The sequence below is a fragment of the Sturnira hondurensis genome, unplaced genomic scaffold (assembly GCF_014824575.4).
Source record: "Sturnira hondurensis isolate 20B ecotype Veracruz unplaced genomic scaffold, ASM1482457v3 Scaffold0006437, whole genome shotgun sequence".
Classification (NCBI taxonomy): Eukaryota; Metazoa; Chordata; class Mammalia; order Chiroptera; family Phyllostomidae; genus Sturnira; species Sturnira hondurensis.
In genome coordinates this window covers 8,897,784-8,917,125 of record NW_028079068.1, presented here as the reverse complement: position 1 = coordinate 8,917,125, position 19,342 = coordinate 8,897,784, and the positions used below count along the sequence as shown (strand labels likewise).

The 19,342-nt window shown below is 42.7% G+C and overlaps 1 protein-coding gene and 1 long non-coding RNA gene across 2 annotated transcripts in view; one reads left to right on the top strand and one right to left on the bottom strand.

Annotated features, from left to right (window-relative positions):
• Positions 1 to 19,342, bottom strand: part of COPG2 (coat protein complex I subunit gamma 2) — a 136,679-nt gene that overhangs the window by 105,524 nt on the left and 11,813 nt on the right. The window contains exon 5 of the mRNA XM_037049185.1: positions 9,480 to 9,559. Within this exon, the coding sequence (XP_036905080.1) occupies positions 9,480 to 9,559 (80 nt within the window). The remainder of the gene's footprint in view (positions 1 to 9,479; positions 9,560 to 19,342) is intronic.
• Positions 1,902 to 18,181, top strand: LOC118989146 (uncharacterized). Its single transcript, XR_005066960.1, has 3 exons — positions 1,902 to 1,913; positions 2,438 to 2,441; positions 18,101 to 18,181. It is a non-coding gene; the product is annotated as an uncharacterized LOC118989146 (long non-coding RNA).

The window sequence follows — 19,342 nt, the reverse complement described above, 5'->3', positions numbered from 1 at the left end:
CCTTTTCACGGGGACGGGTTTCACCTCAGGAGTTTTAGGTGTCTGCAACACTAGTCACACCAAAGCTGTTTCACAACTGAGGCTGGCCTCAGGGCAGGACTGGAAGCAAACAGAGAAAGGGTAAAACACACCGGGATTCTCCCCCATGCTCTCCAGCTCACGGGGCCCTTTTATTTAACCTGGTGCTCCAGCCACAGACACGGGCTTCTCTCCCGGTCTTCATTCGGCCTGCCCTTGGGTCAGACCCGTGAAATGCACTGTTACCACATCTGTATTCATTAATTACCGTTTTCTCTCCCCACTTCACCTGCTATTATCACTGTGTTTGCTTTTCAGAGGCCCTAGGTAGCTGCTTTTCCCACTTGTTTTGGAGGATTTATTGTGGTCACTGGGAGAGTTAGCCTGCAGTGGCCTTACTCAATTTTGGCTAGAATTAAGAAATCCTGGGCTTTCCCTCTTATTTATTCACTGTTACTTCATTAGGCCTTGGAGGAGGAAGTTTTAAGTCTTGGCATCACATTCATCATCATTCCTCAAAAGTCTTCCACAATTTCATTTTAAAAGAGAACAGTTATTAATCCAAATAAATCAGGGCAGTCTCCTTGTCAACTGGGCAGGAGCAGGGAGGGCAGCAGGACACAGGAAGGTTCTCAACACCCAGGAAACCCACTGTGACAGTTAACTTCATGTCTTGTCTTGACTGGGCTCAGGGATGCCCAGAAAGCTAGTAAAACAAGTTTGGGGTGTGTTCCTAAGGGTGTTTCCAGAAGAGGCTGGCATCTGAATCAGACCCAGTAAAGACGACTGTCCTCACCAATGCCGGTGGGCATCGTGTCCAATCCACTGAGGGTCTGAACAGAACAAAAAGAGGAGAGAATTTGCTTTCTGTCTAAGCCGGGACACCACATTCTCCTGCCCTCACACACCTGCATTCCTGGGTCTCAGGCCTTCAGGTGAGAACAGGAACCACCCCACTGGCTTTCCTGGGCCTCCCACTCTGGGAGAGCAGAGCGTGGGACTTAGCTTCCATAATTACATGAGCCAATGCTTCCTAATCAATCAATCAATCTCTCTCCCCCCGCTCTCCCTCTCCCTATCTCCATATAGCTATAGATATAGATATCCATATATGTGTTGGCAGTGAGACTGGTACCGGGTGTCAGACTTCAGCGCAGCAACCTCGGTACCTGCGTTCTGGCTAAGGAAGAATTCAGAGCCAAGAGGAAGTTTATTTAGAAAGTCACAGAGGTAGAAGAAATGAGTGGTAGAAGAACGGGCTCCGGAAGCAAGTTACAGGGGCAAAAGCGGCGGCCCTTGGAGCTCAGGAGAAAGAAGGGTAGCAGTGAAGTGCGTGGTGGGGGAAGAGCAGGGAGACTGAAAAGGCTCAGGCTGGGTCCCCCATCCTTAGGGCTTTTAAGGGTGGGGGTTTTGGGGGAGGTCCCAGGGGAGGATATGAATAGAATATTCATCAGCTTTCCAGATGTGCCCTTTCAGGGTCATGGTCTCCACTGATTGGTTGGCACCAGGGCAAGGGGTCATTAGTCATTGCAGCTTGTCCCAAAGGCAGCCATGGTGTCCCTTGTCTGGTTTTGCTGCTTTTCTGGGCCTGCAGCTGAAACACAACTGAGCCTAGATGTATTTGACTCAGGTCAGAACTTCACTGTCCTGGAGGCTTAGTGCTTAAGGGCTATTCTTCATCTCCTTGTTCATTCGCCCTGAGGGTCATGTTGGATGACTAGCAACAGGAGGAAAGGTCAGGGGAGGGTCTGAACTACACGTCCAGCAATATGAAAGGTCAGGGGGTCTAAATCAAATGACCAGAGACGTTCTAGGGAAGGAAAAGTAACCCTGCAGGTGAGGTCCTTGTTTTTCCAGTTTTGCCCCTTGGTAGGCACACAGGATTTTCAATCCAAGTGACCTGTACCTGGCCCAACGGCCCCGCTCTGCTCATGTCTGACTGCCTACCACATATCTACAGATTTATATATCTATGGCTATTTATAAAGATTTATAGATATGTGCCTATCTATATCCTATTACTTCTGCTCTCTGCAGAAAGATGACTAATACACCCATATTTCTCTACTTCTTCCAATGTGTGACTGCTTTCTTTAGACGGGGGAGAGAGAAACAATTTTTGTTTCTAGCCCCTTGATGAAAGAGAAACAGTGGATTATCCTTTGCTTACTTCATGCAACAAACTTTTAATGAATGTCTAAACCACACAGGGACACATTCCAGCGACTGATGACACAAAGTGACATGAGACAAGGTCCTTGCTCTCAAGGAGCTAACAGTAGAGAGGGCAGAGAAACACAAACAAAACATTCCCCCACAATCGATACATTACCTACCGGAACAGAAATTAGAAGTGCTGTAAGAACCACAGGGGAGACAATGACTGATCTGTCGGGAACAGGGAAGTCCGCGTGTACAGTGATGTTTTAAGCTATTGAAGAAGGAAACGGTAAAACTGCAGGCACAGGGAGACGCATGCACGCAGATACAGGGTATCAAATAGAAGGGTGAGTGTGGGAAACAGCCACAGCACTGAAACGAAGCCCGGGGAATGCCAATGTGTAGGTGGCCGGCAGAAAATAAGCAGTGACTTCGGGAAAGGGATACAATGGAGCACTCAGAGACAGGAGGGAACGTAGGACCACCCTTCTGAAAGCCAAGGGTGGCAGAACTTCAGGGAACATCTAACCACGTGAAAACAGAGAGGCCAAGTAAAATGTGGACTGAAAACTGGCTTTTGGATTTTGCAATTAGGAGGTTACCAGAGACGTGTGCGAGAGAACTGCCACTACGGCGGTGGCTAAATCAAGTCACAGTCGTTGTCTCCTTGCCTTTATTGCTCTAAGCCAAGCCCTGGCAGTGACCGCTCTGATGTGATACTCAGAGACAGCAGCGCCACTCAAGCAGAAAAGCTGTTTCGGGCTGGAATCTCTCTCACCAAGGAAGTGGATGAACGTAGCTTCTCAGTTCCTCCAGGGCCCTCCAAGTACTGTCTTCCCGCTACCCAAATCCTCACATTATCTCCACAACTGACTCCAAAACTGCCAGCCAGATAACGATTTCTACGACCTCTTTATTTCTTCCTAAATCACAGTCTGTGAACTGTTGGTGTGACTTTCTGAGGCTTGGGATGGTACTTACCACACCCTGATAGCCAACCCCACCACACCGTCATTGCTACCTCTAACTCCAGTGACAGACCACGCTCAGGACTCATTCTAAATTCAAAGCAATTTTCAGATGCATACGTTCTCACTGGGTTTGTCTCATCAGACTGGGAGGGAAGTACTATGATCAAACTGTCAATATACTTGACCATCCTCAACTATCTTCATGTTTGGGGTTTTTTAAAAAACTGAGTTGTACCTTATGCAAAGCTTAAGTGTGGAGTCAGAGGACTTTTAGCAATTGTGATCACCCATGTAACCTCCACTTAAAACACTGAAGGTTTCCATCGTCTCAAAGTTCTCTCATGCCTACTCCCAGGCAATGCCCCCAGCCCAGCAGACTTCTGGTTTCTATCAACACAGCTGAGTTGTGGCTGGTCTTAAAATGCATAAAGAGAGTCACCTGTTTCCTTCTGTTCCAACATAATGTTTTAGAAATGCATTCATGTTGTTGCCTGAAACAGCAGTTTTTTCTTTTTATTGCCGAGGAGTCGTCTATGGTATTAATATACCACAATTTACTTTTCCATTCACCTGTGGATGAACTTCTGGGATGTTTTCAGTTTTAGGGCTATAACAAAGCTGCCACAAAAAATCCCTGTAATCCTTTTTGTGGCCATATATTTTTATTCTTCTTGGGTAGATATCTAGCAGTGGAATTACCGGTCACAGAGCAACTATATTTTTAACTTGAAGAAGCAGACAAGCATTTTCTAAGGCGAATGTACTATTCTACTATGGATGGAAAAGGGGTTCTGTGGAAAGTAACCTTACGGGGTGATCAGGTCATAAATTCCTAACTGGGCAGGTCATGGTGGGCAGCCACACCCCAGGCATATAGCTTTCTAATGAAAGGTTTCTCTTTGCTTTGAGCCAGCCCTGGCCTGTTGCTTCTGTGCATCCAGGTTAACACACCTTTGATAGAAGCCTAACCACCCTCCAGAGAGCACATAATCTGGTTAACTATCCCATAATCCAATCCCCACCTGCTCTCTCCAGCCTTTACATAATCAGGCCAAACACAGACAGGAAACTACAAGACTGTTATTCTCTAGAGCAGTGATTTTCGAACACTGTGCCACAAGAGACACTCTGGTGTGCCACTGGAATTTTTAAAACCTCCAACACCTGACCATTTAGAAAAGGGGGCTGACCTCCTTTCCCTTAGATTGTCAAAAGATGACAACAGCCCACACAATAACTGTCTGGTGTGAATGAATCAAAATTTTACCTATATTTCTGTAATGCAAAAAAACCCCCACATTTTGGTATGTTGATGTTTTAGGCATGTACGTGCGCCGTGAGGTGAAAACGGCCGACTGCCACTGCTCGGGAGTGTCTGTGACCGCGCTCCCCTGCCCCTGCCGGCCGCTCGGCTCAAACAAACTTCCAGAAACTCCACAGGGCTGAACATTACATTCCACCTACAATGCACACAGGTTTCAACTGTCCGGTATATGGGATACTGAAGCAGGCTTTTTGGTTTGGGTACAGCCAGGCTTCGTTATTTTCACCATTCCAGTGGGTATGGAATAGTATCTCGATGAGGCTTTAATTCGCATTTTCCTGATAACTAATCATGTTAAGTGCAATTCCATGTGCTCACTGGCCACCCCTATAGATTCGGTTACGAAGTGCGTGCCTTCACGTTTTCTAAGAATCTCCTCGTTTCTTACCGAGCTAACACAATTATCTACGTAGGCAGAACGGTCACCTACTATATTAGTTTTCTCAGCCTCCTCTGGTAAGTGACCACGATTAATGACTTGAAACAACGAAAATGAGTTATTTTATAGTTCTTCGGGTTAGAAGTCCAACAGAGGCCCCAGGGGCCAAAACAAAACCATTGTGTCAGCCGGTCTATATCCCTCTCACAGGCAAAGCTGACCCCCACATATTTACCCCATCCATCCCCAGAACCCCTCAAATCTCAACATACTACCATCAAGGCAAAGCGCCCAAGAACTCATATAAACTTCACTCAAAAGTCTTAACGGTGTCATCAAAACCAACCAAATGAGGTGTGGGTGAGGCTCTGGGTATAATTCATCGATCCCGGGGCAAAACCCCTCTCCACCTGTGGACCTGTGACGGGAGAAGTCCTCGACTCCCAAAATGCAAGGGCGGGACTGCCACAGGGGAACAGCTACGGTCATTTCTGTTCAAAAAACAGAAGTGGAAGGAAGGGAAGAGTGACTGGTCCCACACAAACCTGAAATCCAGACAGGCAAACTGGAAAAGGGTTCAAGGCCTGAGGGAAATTCCCTACGGTTCTCTGCTCCACCCTCTGGGCCTGCTCCTCTGCTCCCCAAGCCACCTCCCTGTGGGTCAAAGGCAGCTTGTTTCCTGCCTGCAGAGTTCGGGGCTCTGACAGCCTCCCTTCACCTCATCCTCTCTGTCCCTCTCGGCCCAAACTGGCAGTGCTGCTGCTGGTGCTGCTGATACAGGATTCTCAAGAGCCTGCGGGACTGCGGTGTACGCACAGGGACTCAGTCCACCAGACGCGGGCTCCTCCGGAGATCTTGCCTAGATAATCCGGCCTCTATTTTCGGCTTCTGCTTGGAAGCTGAGGGAATCTATGAGTCACACCCTTGATCTCTTCAGAGTGTTTTGTGTGAGTGAATACTCTGACCTTTGAATCCGTCTGAGGTTTTAGCGAAATGCTGTAGAGTAACTCCTTTGACTTTTTCTCCAGAGCTCGGTTTCTAACCAGATCTGTTGTTTTTAGCATTTTTTGCCGTTTTGGTAGGCTGAGAATTTCCAAAATCTAATATAATGTTAGATCAAGAACTCCTGGCCCTTTTCCCCGCTTCTTCTTTTAATTTTTTTTTTAATTTTTAAGGTACAACTGAGATATAACATTATATTAGTTTCAGGTGTACAACATAAGGATTGGATTTTTGTAAAGAACTCCTGGTTCTTGTTTAACAGGTCTCTCTTCAATTTGTTTCTGTACTCTCCAATTCTACTCTAAGTCACTAAAAGAAACCAGGCCACACCTCAACAGTCCGTTTGGAAATCTCAGTTAAATACTCAAATGCGTTGCCACGTAACTGCAGGACACAACCTCACTAAGCTCCCTGTCACTGTATAACAAGAGCCCCTTCTCCTCCGGCTTCCAACATCCTCCTCATTTGCTTCTGAGCTCTCGCCGCAGCGCCTGTAAGGCCCGTATTTACACTGACAGTCTGTTCGCACGATCTGCGTATTCTCTGAGGTGATACACGTTTTCTTCCTTCCGCTCCTCACTTCGTTCTCAGTCTAGCAGAGTCATTAGCATCCATATTTCTACTAACGGTCTGTTCAAGTTAAGACAGATTTTTCCTATGATGCTCCTCGAAATTCTTCCAGCAGCTGGCTGCTCACTGCCCAATTCCAAAGCGGCTTCCACATTTTAGATATTTGTTACAGCAGCACCCCACCTCCAGGTCTAAACATCTGAGTTTTCCCCCTAGCTTTGAGATATAATTGACATAGGACATTGTGTCAGTATAAGGCATGTAACATACTGACTTGATACCCTTCTATGCTGCAAATACACTTCTATTAGTTTTCCTATTGCTGCTGTAACAAGTTACCAGAAACTTCAAGGCTCAAGACCACACTCATTTCTTTACCTTACAGTTCTGCGCCTCCCAAGCCCAGCACCGGTCTCGCTGGCTTATCAAGGAGTCAGCAGGGCTACATTCCTTTCTGGAGGCTTGAGGGGTGAATCCATTTCCTCGCCTTTTCCACCCAAAACAAAAGTCCTCAGCTCCAGGCCCCCTTCCCCATCGCCCAGCTCCCATCATCATATCTCTTCACAGACCCTTTCCCCAGCCTCCCTCTTCCACTTCTCAAGACGCTCATCCTTATACTGGGCCCACCTGGAAAATCCAGGCCCCTCCCCCATCTGCTGATCAGCAACTTTATTCCCTTTCGTTGTGTAATGGAACCTGCACACAGACTTTAGGAATCAAGGTGGGGATATCTGGGGGGCGGGGGGAGCGGATTATTCTGCCTACTACATTTACTAATTACTTAAAATGAGCTGGAGACCAACCATGATTCTAGGCAGCCTAAGAAGACCCAGGGAAGTATTCACAGCTTAACAAACAAATAACCCCCATCCATGGTTGACTTGTCTATTTTTAGTTTTTCCAATATTTAGTGAAGCTAGCAACCTAAGTGAAGACTTTCTGTTTCTTGCAGCACTGTTCACTGGCTAATCCAATGCCTATTTTCAACCGCTTCCTCCTTGCCTGCCCCTAATACTTGGGCTATGAAAGCTAAATATTCACTTTCCTTGACTCCTAAGGATAGTCATACAATACAGCCGTGCCAAATGAAATCTAAAAATTGCCTTGGGAGAAGCCATTGCACTCGTGATAAAAGAGGCAGGTGGTGCCGCCCTCCCTGGCCCCTTCCCGGGACCCCTCCCACTGCCAGTAATTCGGGCCTCCGTTCTGCAGCCGCAGGGGAACGTCCACACGAATTCGAGAGACGCCAGCCCTACCATGGTCAGACTCCTGAACCAACGTCAGCTCCTCTGTGTCTACTTTGCTTCAGTGACTATTCCCATCTGCCTTTCTGTTATTTCCTGCTGAAAGCTTTGTTAATAGACGCTGCATCGGCACCTCCGAAATGTACTGTTTCACAAAAACCATATTCACTCAGATGAGTTATAATTAATAAGGCAATTATGTTTAAATAGCACTTGTCATATGTTTTAGAACTCTATATGCTCATTCTAGGACATTTAAAAATTATCAAAAGTTTAAAGAAAACAAATAACTACCACTCCCAAATATCCAGAAATAACCTCCTGGTAACGCCAGTGTATTTCCACCCACCTGTTTTCCCGTACATATATAAAACACTTTTTAAAGTGAGACGATACTGCACGTACAGACTTGGGTCCAACTCTAGTTCAGCACTTTATTGAGGACTTCCCCACATCATTAAAGATGTTTCAAAATTATTTTCAAAAAATAGAGAATCAGATTATGAAATATGACTAATAAAGTAATTTTTAACAATAGCAGACATGCAACCCGTGTCATCCTTTTTGCCTGGGTAAACAATGCTGCGGTGAACGTCGCCGTGTGAGAGTCCCCTGTGCTCTCGGACCGGTTTCGGAGCCCTGCTGCACAGGTGCGGCCTCACTGGGGCGGAGGGTGAAACCTTCCAAACCCTGGACAGAAGCTGCCAAACTGCTTTCTAGAAAAACTGAATCAATTTATTATTCTACCTTCTTTCTATATGCAAAACATCAGTCTCCCTTCCACGTACTGACTGCCTTTTGTCTTTTTTGCCAATTTGATGGGTAAAAAATATAACTCATTCTCAAGTTAATTTATATTTTCTGGTTACTAGTGGAAATGACTATTTAAAAATATATAGATCCCTTGGTTATTTTATGAATTATCACTCGGAATTTTTTGAAGTATGAGTGCATTCTATTATTTATATTTTATATTCATATTTTATTTCAGTGTATCACTCTTTAGCTTTGTTTATATATTTTTATAAACATTTAAAATGTGATCATATTTATTAGCATTATCCTTTGTGACTTCTTTGTGCTACCGGACAGGGATGGTTTTTACATGACACTATATTTCAGAAAAGAATGCTTTAAGAGAATATATTCTTTTAAATTCATACTGGCTTTCTTGTAGTCAGGTAAACTTAGTATCAAGAGAATTACAAATATTCCACTCTTGGCGATGGCTTTGTGTGGTATATGAGACTGTAGCCCCAGGCGAGCAAGGCCTTGAAAGAGGCCTGGAAGTCTCCAGAGTCAGGAATGCTAGAGGCAGGCATGACCCGATAGTAGCACCCGCATTCCATGGGAGATCAAGCCTAAAGAATGCATTATACCCCTCGAGGCTTCCTCTGCTTTGTATAGCCCTGTTGCGGCATATCAGATGTTGAAGTCCAAAAGTAGTGAGCTCCTTATCTCACGAAGCATACCTTAACCACCACCTGGCATCAGCACGTCTAGCAGACCCTGACCTGAGGCAAATCTCTGGGTCCCTTCAATTGTTACCTATAGATAATCTCCAGTTTCTATAACTATAGCCTTTGGGCATTGATTGAGGAGCTTTAATTGCATACCGCATACCCCTGCAGATACCAATAAAAGCTGCTTCAGCCAAGGGCCCTGGGCGTTCTCCACTAGAGGAAATTGCCACCCCCTTTCCCAGTGGAACAACAGATTGTGTCCAGGACAACTTATTTCTCATCCACGGTGGCCAGGACAGGACATCCCACATTCCACTAAAATATATAAGCATCCCACCCTTCACATACCTGCTTGTGACGATGATCACATCCTCAGAGATGTTAGCCATTTCTTTGATGGTAAGGTAGCACATCCGTCTCAGTATTTGCTGAAATTATTTATAAAGGCAACAGGTTATTTCTAAGAAAACGGTTTTTTAAACTGTTTGAAGTGGGGTCCCCAAGTAGATATATTTAGAAAGTTACTCTTAAAAAGATTCTCAAGCCCTGGCCAGGTAGCTCAGTTGGTTAAGCATCTTTGCAATATGTCATCACTGCAGGTCTGATCCCCAGTCAGGGCAGGTACAAGAAACAACCAGTGAGTGCATGACTAAGTGGAACAACGCTTCCATGTTCCTCCCTCTCTCAGATCAGTGCATTAAGAGAAAAGGATTCTCATCCACCCAAAAAGTCCTTTCAAAAATATCTGGACGAGAAAATATTTAGAATACTACTATTTGCTAATATGAATAATTAAGAACTGACACTGAGGAGCATCTAGATGAAAACTCAAAAGTTCAGCTAATTACACGGGTTTTTATGCAGTGACATCCGAAGTTGGACTCTGACAGTATGAGTCCGAAGACTTAAGATTTTCAAAGTGTTAAAAGACTTGTCCTGAAAAATGTATTTTTAAAATTCTTTAAAAATACATACAGAGAGATGGGCAGACTCTGCATTTTCCTTGGTTCAGCATACACAGATGTTTTTCTGCAAAGTATTTGTGGGGCTGTATAACCAACTCCCATTTTCAATTATCAAGATTTCTAGGTGGACACCTGAATCTAAAATAAGTGTAAACTTTTCCTCCTCACTTGGATCTCTGATTTATTCATACACTATGAGCACTGGTTCCTTTAGCCTGTCTAGCCTCATTCAAATGTCTTAAAGTAGTGCAACCCAAATACATCAGACCTATCTTCGGAGCGCAGGCCCGTAGAAAGAATCTGGTGGGGACTCCTGAGCCCATTGAGAAAAGAGAATGAGGGAGTGAGGATTCTCACAGTAACTAAACGCACACAAACAAATCACTCCTAGAAAGAGAAAGCCAGTACCAGGGCAAATATACCTGTATGACATGACAGTCCAATGAGAAGGAAAAAGAACATAAGAATTAAAACATCAGAGCAGAAGATAATCCCACCCCGCAACACACACATCTACCAGAAAGCAGAATAAAACTGAAGATAGAAAAAATTAAAACCACATTTCAGACACTACCTCGTGCCCGCCAAAATGATTCAAACTTAAAAGTGATGATACAAATGTTGAAAAAGATGGGCTCCTAAATACCAAAATATATTGCCTAAACAAATAACTCAGAGACGCTAAATAAAATAGAAACGAACATGTAAATACGTAGTCAAGGACAAAATGAAGTGCACTGCCTAGGTGCCAAAAACAGAAAAACAAACTCCTAGCCACAGAAGTACAAGGCTAGGTTCTTTTTTTTTTTCTTTTTTTTTTAAATATATTTTATTGATTATACAATTACAGTTGTTCTATTCCCCCCCTTCAATTCCTTCCACCCCCACCCTCCCTCCCCCACCATTCTGCCCCCCTTAGTTTATAACCACGTGTCTCAAGTTCTTTGGATTCTATATTTCCCCCATTATTCTCGCCCTCCCCCCTATCTATTTTCTANTGACGTTGTATGTGGGGGCGGAGTCAAAGAGCAACAATGGCTCTCACCGGTATTGCAGGGCAACTAAGTCGCTGGGTTGTGACGCTGTATGTGGGGGCGGGGTCAAAGAGGGACTATGGCGTCCTCTCCGCCGCCTGCTGCCACGGCCCTCACCGGTGCCGCAGTTGCTGCCGTCACCTGGCCCACGCGTTTCGTCCCACTGCTCGCGAGTGTGCCACCGCCGTCAGCCCTCGCCCCCTGGGGCCTGCGTGGTCTGTCTCACTGTGCGCGAGTACGCGCCCAAGGTCTGCCCCGCACCCCAACTGGTTCTCGTCTGCCTGCACGCCTGGGTTGGGGGCCCTGTCCTGCCCGACCCTGCTAGCTGCTGGCTCCGCCCCTCTTACCGTCCCCCGTTGAACGGTTAGATGTAGTCGGACTTTCGTATAATTCAATTTTCTGTCCTTTGGTTGTGTCTTTGTTTCTCCAAACTTTTGTTTTATTCAAACTTGGTTGTGGGAGAAGGCACAGTGTTTCCACCTATGCCTCCATCTTGGCGGAAGTCCCCAAGGCTAGGTTCTTACTGGCAGAGGATAAAGTACCTAAAATCTAGGAAGGATGAAATTCTAAAAGGTATATTCTTCAGACACAGGGAAAATTATTCTGGATAATAACTCAGAAACATAGCAAGGAATGAAGAGTAAAAAGGAACAAAGTGATAAATAGTAACAAGACAGTGTGGGTATTGGCAAAAGAATAGACAACCAGATGAATGGAATAAAATGGACCACCCAGAAATACACTCACATAAACAGAGTCAACTGATCCTTCCTTGACTAAAGAGAAAAGGCCCTACAATGCGCTGGAACAACTGGACATCCACAGGCAAAAAACCAAGTCTAGACAAAGACCTTACATTCTTCACACAAATTAACTCAAAGTGGATCGCAGATCTAAGTGTAAAGTACAAAACTGTAAAACTTTCTTCTAAAAACCAAATGACCCAGGTATGGTGATGACTTTTCTATACTCACTCAAGGACACCTTTTCATGGTTTTTTAGAGAGGGTCAGAGGAGAGAGGGAGAAAGAGAAAAAAGAAAACACTGATGTGAGAAAGAAACACCAATTGGCTGCCTCCCAGACATGCCCAAACCTGGGTTCAAACCCACAATCTAGCCATGTGCCCTGACCGGGAATCAAACCTGCAACCCTTTGGTGTATGCAACAATGCTCCAACCAACTGAGCCACACCACCTAGGCCATGGCAATGACTTTTTACATACAGTACCAAAGGTATGGTGATGATAGAAATAATTGATAAGCTAGTCTTTATTAAAATTAGTAACTTCTCTGCAAAAGACAGTGTCAAGATGATGACAAGATCAGCCACAGATTAGGAGAACATATTTTCAGAACACATATCTGAAAAAAGTACTGTTATGCAAAATATACAAAAAAACTCTTAAAGGTCAAAAATAAAAACAAACAAACAAAAACCTGATTTAAAAATGGATCAAAAAGCCCTGGGTGGGTAGCTCCACTGGTTAGAGCATTATTCCAGTACATCAAGTTTGAGGGTTCGATCTCCAGTCAGGGCGCATATAAGAAACCGATGACCAACAAACAGATGTTTCTCTCTCTCCCTCTCCGCCACCCCCCCATTCTCTAAAATCAACTAAAAAAATTAAAATTAAAATTAAAATTAAATTAAAAACAGGGGCCAAAGACCTAAACAGAAACCTCACTTAATAAGATACAGAGATGTCCTGGCTGGTATGGCTCAGTCAGTTGGAACATTATCCTGTACACCAAAAGGTTGTAGGTTCAATTCCCAGTCAGAGCACATACCTAGGCTGTGGGTTCAATCCCCAGTAGGGGCTTATATGAGAGGCAAAAGATCAATGTTTCTCTCAAATCAATGAATATTTCTAAAAATAAACAAAAAAGAAGATACACAAATGGCGAGTGAGTATGTAAAAAGATTGTCTGCATGAGATGTCATCAGAGAAAGGCAAATTAAAATGAGACACCACTATACTCCTAATAGAATGGCCAAATCAGAACACAAACAACACCAAATACTGATGCGGATGTGGAACCAGAACTCTCGTTCCTTGCTGGTGGAGATAAAAACGGTCCAGTCACTGTGGGAGATGTTTTGGTGATTTCTTACAAACTAAACATACTACTACGTTACAGTGCAGGCATGCCCCTTGGTATTTATCCAAAGGAGTTGAAAACTTCCGTCCACACAAAAATCTCACAAGAGTGTTTACAGCAGCTTTATTCGCAACTGCCAAAAGCTGGAGGGAACCGAGATCTCCTTTAGCAGGTGAATGGATAATGTGTGGTCTGTCCAGACAACAGATTATGACTCAGCACTAGAAATGAATGAGCAATCAAGCCATGAAAAGACATGGAGGAAACTAAAATGCCTATTAATTAGCGAGTGAAAGCAGTTGACTGAAAAGGCGGTATGCTGTATGAGGCCAACTACGTGGCATTCTCAAAAAGGCAAAACTATGGAGACAGTGGAAAAGGATCCGTGGTTGCCAGGGATTACAGGGGAGGGGATGGAGTAGGAAGGATTTTGAGGGTAGTGAAAATACTCTGTATATTTTAATAATGGATGCATGTCATTATACGTTTGTCCAAACCCACAGAACCTACAAACACCAGGCCTGAACACCAGCGTGAACTATGGACTCTGGGTGACTAAGATGTATCAATGGAGGTCCATCGATTGTAACCAATGCACCACTTTGACAATGGGGAGGCTGTGCACATCAGGGAGTCATGGTCAGGGTATATGCAAAATCGCATTTCATCAAATCACCTTCCTCTTAATTTTGCTGTGAACCTAAAACTGCTCTTTAAAAAACCCTGTTAAAAAAAAGTGGTAAAAGCATGGATAAATCAGCATGAATAACAAAAACCAATGTTATGATATATAAATATGTACATTTATAAACTCACGTACATATCCTAAGGTCCTCAGATTTCCATGACCAGATAAAAGACAAGATGAATATCAGATTTTGATAAATCAAAAATTCATGTTGCAATTTCTAGGTGAACCACTAACAAAACTTTGACACTATTATCCCACATGTTGCTGCCGCTGCTCCGCTTATTTTTATTCAGCCTGTTTTCTGTTCCATTCTGGATAGTTTCTATCTGGCTTCAAATCCACTGCTTTTTTTCCCTGTGCAGTTTTTAATCTTCTATTAACTCCATGCAATGTATTTTTCATGACAGAAAGACAGATAGAGAGATAGTTTCTGTCTCTCTATTTTTTAATAAATTTCTGGGTCTCTCTGCTTGTCTTATTTTGTCCCTCATTCTTATTATGTCTTTCTATACATTGTTAAGCATCTAGACCAAATCTATAATAGCTGTTTCAATGTCATTACCAGCTCATCCATCATCTTTATCATTTCTGAGTTTGTGTCTGTTGATCCATTTTTCTCCTGATTATGGGTAATTTTTTATTGCATGCAGTACACAGTTGTTACGTGCTGGATTTTCTTTCTTTTTTTTTTACATGGTATTTTATGTATTGTTCACTCTGTCATGAAGTAAAGTTACCTGGGATCGGTTTTTCACTTTTCAGGCTTGCTTTTAAGCGTTTAAAGCTTTAGTCTAAGGCTAACATACACCCATTACGGAGGTGACAGCTGACTGGGAACCGCACTAGATGACAAGGTCCTTCTTTCTGTTCTCCCTGTTCGGAATATAAACTATTCTCAGCTTGGTGCTCTGGTGTTCCTGGTGCTCTGGTGTTCCTGCGGCCATGGGTAGTTTCCTTTTACACATACGTGGGTCAGTTCTTGTCCCAAGATTCAAGGGGAGCTCTAGCAGACGGCTGGAACTATCTCCTGCCTTTCTCTTTTCCCTCCCCTCTCTCCTCCACCCCTCCCTCGCCTCCCATCTCCTTTTCCCCTCACTCTGCCCTTCCAATTTGAGCATTCTTAGCCTCCCCAAACTCCACGTGTTTTCTCAACTCAGAGAGATACTAGGTTCCTTTTCAGTCTGCCGTTCTTGACCTGAGGTCTGTGATCTGCCTCTGGGCAACAACCTACTGGAATCCTAGGTCTCACCTTGTTCTTCTTTTTCACCAAATCACAGCCCTGGGATGCCTATTAATCTAATGGCCAAAAACTACTGTGAAATATATTTTGTTTGATTTTCCAGTTGTTAATGGTAGAGGGTAAATCTAGCCCTTTCATGGCTAGAAGCAGAACAGAAATGTGTTCCTAATATCAAAACATGTGATAAAAACACCATGTGGTGAATTACCTAGCTTCTCCTTTATTATTCATTTCCAACACCAATCCACTGCAATTAAAGAACAGTATATACAATTTCATTCCATTGAAATTTGTTGTCTTGCTTAATGACTCAATATAGTCAATTTCTGTAAATATGCTTTGTGTTCTTCATTTACATTAAATGTAAAATTTAATGTAAATGTAATGTAAAATTTAATTTAAAAAATCGGTTTACATCTAACATAGATAATAATGATCTATATCTACCACCTATCATACGACTTATGCTCATCCTGCTTGATTTATGTTTCTTTCCTTTTTTTAATCCCTTACTCTGGTTTGTTTTTTTAGCATTCTAGTTGGGTTTTGTTGTTTTGTTTTTTGTATAACTAGTTTGGAAGAAAAAAACAATAAAGAATGATCGATGAAACAAAAACTGGTTCTGTTAAGAGATCAGTAAGTTTATAAGCCTCTAAACAAATCATCCAGGAATAAAAGAGAGAAGGTACAATTTACCAACATCAGAATGCAAGAAGAGACATCAGTACAAATCCTACAAACTAAGAATAAGGGAGTACATGCCATGAACAATTTTATGCCAACAAAGTTCAGCAATTCAGACAAAATGGACAAATTCCTTGAAAGACACAAACCACCAAAACTCACTCAGGAAGACAATCTGAATAGCACCTTATTTCTTTTCGTCTAATGAGTTAACTATCCAAAACTTTCCCACAAAGAAGACGGCTTCAATAGTGAATCCCTTCAAATGTTTCATGAAAAATGAATGATTCTACAAAAACTCTTTTAGAGAGCAGAATAGAAAGAAAACTTCCCAGTTCATTTTATAAAGCCAGCATTTTCCAATTACAAAACCCAGGCAAAAACATCATAAGAAAAAACTATAGATCAATGTATTTCATGGCCAGAGACTCAAAATCTTTAACCAATATTATTAACAAATAGAAACCAAAGGTTTTCTATCTTTCAGGAAAATAAATAAATGCATCTCACCGTATCAATATTCTAAAAAAGAAAAGCATTTGACAAAATTCAATATCCATTCATGAGAAAAATCTTTCAGCAAACCAGGAATGGAAAGGAACTTCCTCAACCCGATAAAGGTCACCTATGAAAACCTTCGAGCTAACAACACACGTAACAGCGAAAGACTAAATGCCGACCCCCTAAAGATCAGAGACAAAGCAAGGATGTCCTTAAGACCAGCACTTCTATTCATACTGGTAACGGTGCAAGAAGACAGTAAGGTAAGAGAAACAAATAAAAAGCATACAGATTGAAAATGAAAAAGTAAATTCTCAGGAATCTCCCAAAATACTCCCAGAACAAATAATTCAACTGAACAAGATCACAAGACACCGGGCAATATACAAAAATCAATTTAATTTCTATAGACTATCTACCAGCAGCAGAAATAAAACAGCATAAAAATATTAACTACTTTAGGGTAAGTTTCACAAAATACAGGTAAGACTTGTGAGCTACAAGCTGCCACACTGCTGAGAGAAATGAAAGAGACCTACACGAAGGGAGACATACACCATGTTTGTGGAGAAAACTCAACAACGCAGTGTTAATTCTCCTCAAACTGAGTTTTAGATTCAATACAGTCCACGACAAAGTTTCAGCACACTTTGCCCACCCTTTCCCAGAAATTAAATTTACCGGTTAACATGATTACACAGATTTCAAATGTACACTTCCATGAAACGTGACCCATCTGTGTGCCCACCACCAAAGTCCAATCATCTTCTGTCACCATGTATTTGGCCCCCTGTCCCCTTTACTACCCTACTAACTGCCCCACACACACCTTCCCTCTGGTAACCACCACACTGTTGTCTGTGTTTATGGAGTTTTGTCTATTTTTCTTGTTTGTTCATTTGTTATTTTCAGTTATAGCCCACATCTGCGGAAAATCCTACGATTCTTAACTTCCTGATCGATATATATTTCACTAGCATAATACTCTCAAGATGCATCTGTGTTGTCATCCTTTCTTGTGGCTGAGTAGTATTCCATTGCAGAGAGAAACCACATCTTTAGCCAACCTTCTATCAAAGGACACTTTGGTTGTCTCCATGTCTTGGCCACCGTGAATAATGCTGCAATGAACACAGGGGTGTTATCTTTGTGAACAAATATTTTCAAATTCTTCGGGGAGATACCCAGAAGAGGGATTATTAGCTCACAATGGTAACTCCTCTTAATTTCTGAGGAACTTCCATGCTGTTTTTAATGGTGGCTGGACATGTTCACTTGCCCACCAGCAGTGGAGGAAGGTTCCTTTTCCTCCATATCCTCTTCAACTTGTTATTACTTTTCTTGACAAACAGAATCTCTTGTAGTTTTGATTTGCATTTCCCTCATAGCCAGTGAAGTTGAGCAAATAGTAGTATTCTAAATATTTTCTCGTCCAGATATTTTTGAAAGGACTTTTTGGGTGGATGAGAATCTTTTTCTCTTAATGCACTGATCTGAGAGAGGGAGGAACATGGAAGCGTTGTTCCACTTAGTCATGCACTCACTGGTTGTTTCTTGTACCTGCCCTGACTGGGGATCAGACCTGCAGTGTTGACATATTGCAAAGATGCTTAACCAACTGAGCTACCCGGCCAGGGCTTGAGAATCTTTTTAAGAGTAGCTTTCTAAATATAGCTACTTGGGGACCTCACTTCAAACAGTTTAAAAAACTGTTTTCTTAGAAATAACCTGTTGCCTTTATAAATAATTTCAGCAAATATTGAGACGGATGTGCTACCTTACCATCAAAGAAATGGCTAACATCTCTGAGGATGTGATCATCGTCACAAGCAGGTATGTGAAGGGTGGGATGCTTATATATTTTAGTGGAATGTGGGATGTCCTGTCCTGGCCACCGTGGATGAGAAATAAGTTGTCCTGGACACAATCTGTTGTTCCACTGGGAAAGGGGGTGGCAATTTCTTCATATGTATGTCTTCTTGGGGAAAAGTACCTGCTCAGGTCCTCTGCCCATTTTGAATTGGACTGCTTGTTTGTTTGGTATTGAGTTATATGAGTTCTTTATGTATTTTGGATATTAATGCCTTGTAGAAGCTTTTGTTTGCAAATATCTTCTCCCCTTCGGTTGGCTGTCTTTTTGTTTTGTTGAAAGAACATCTTGCACTGTTCTTTCTTCTGCTGTGTAGAAGCTTTTTAGTTTAACATAAAAAGCTTCTACACAGTCCCATTCATTTCTTTTTGCTTTTACTTCCCTTGCCCTTGGGGTCAAGTTCATAAAATCTCCTCTAAGACCAAGGTCCATAAGTTTAGTACCTATGCTTTCTTCTATGTAACTTACTCTTTTAGATCTTGTATTTAGGTCTTTGATCCATTTAGAGTTAATTTTAGTAGATGGAAACAAACTATATAGTCCAGTTTCATTCTTCTGCATGTGACTTTCCAATTTTCCTACCACCATTTATTTGAAGAGGCTTTCTTTTCTCCATTGTATGTTTTTGGCTCCTGTACCAAAAATTATTTGCCCACATACATATGAGTTTATTTCTGGGCTCTCAATTCTGTTCCATTGGTCTCTCTGTCTGTTTTTCTGCCAGTCCCATGCTGTGTTGATTATCATTGCTTTGTAGTATATTTGAAGTCAGGGAGTTCAGCTTTGTTTTTTTCTCCGGGTTGCTCTGGCTACTCAGAGGCCTTTTGTTGTTCCATGCAAATCTGATTACTTTTTGTTCTATTTGTCAAAAAAACATCACTGGGCCCTGGCCACTGTGGCTCAGTTGGTTGAGCGTTATCCTGCAGACTGAAGGGGCTCTGGTGATTGCGGTCAGGGCACATGCCTGGGTGGTGGGTTCAGTCCCCAGTCAGGGTGTGTACAAGAGGCAAGCAATCGATGCCACTCTCTCACATCAATGTTTCTTTCCCTCTCTTCCTTCCTCGCCCTCTCTCTAGAAGCAATAAAAGAAAAAAAGTTTTAACAAAAAGTCATTGGGATTTTGAT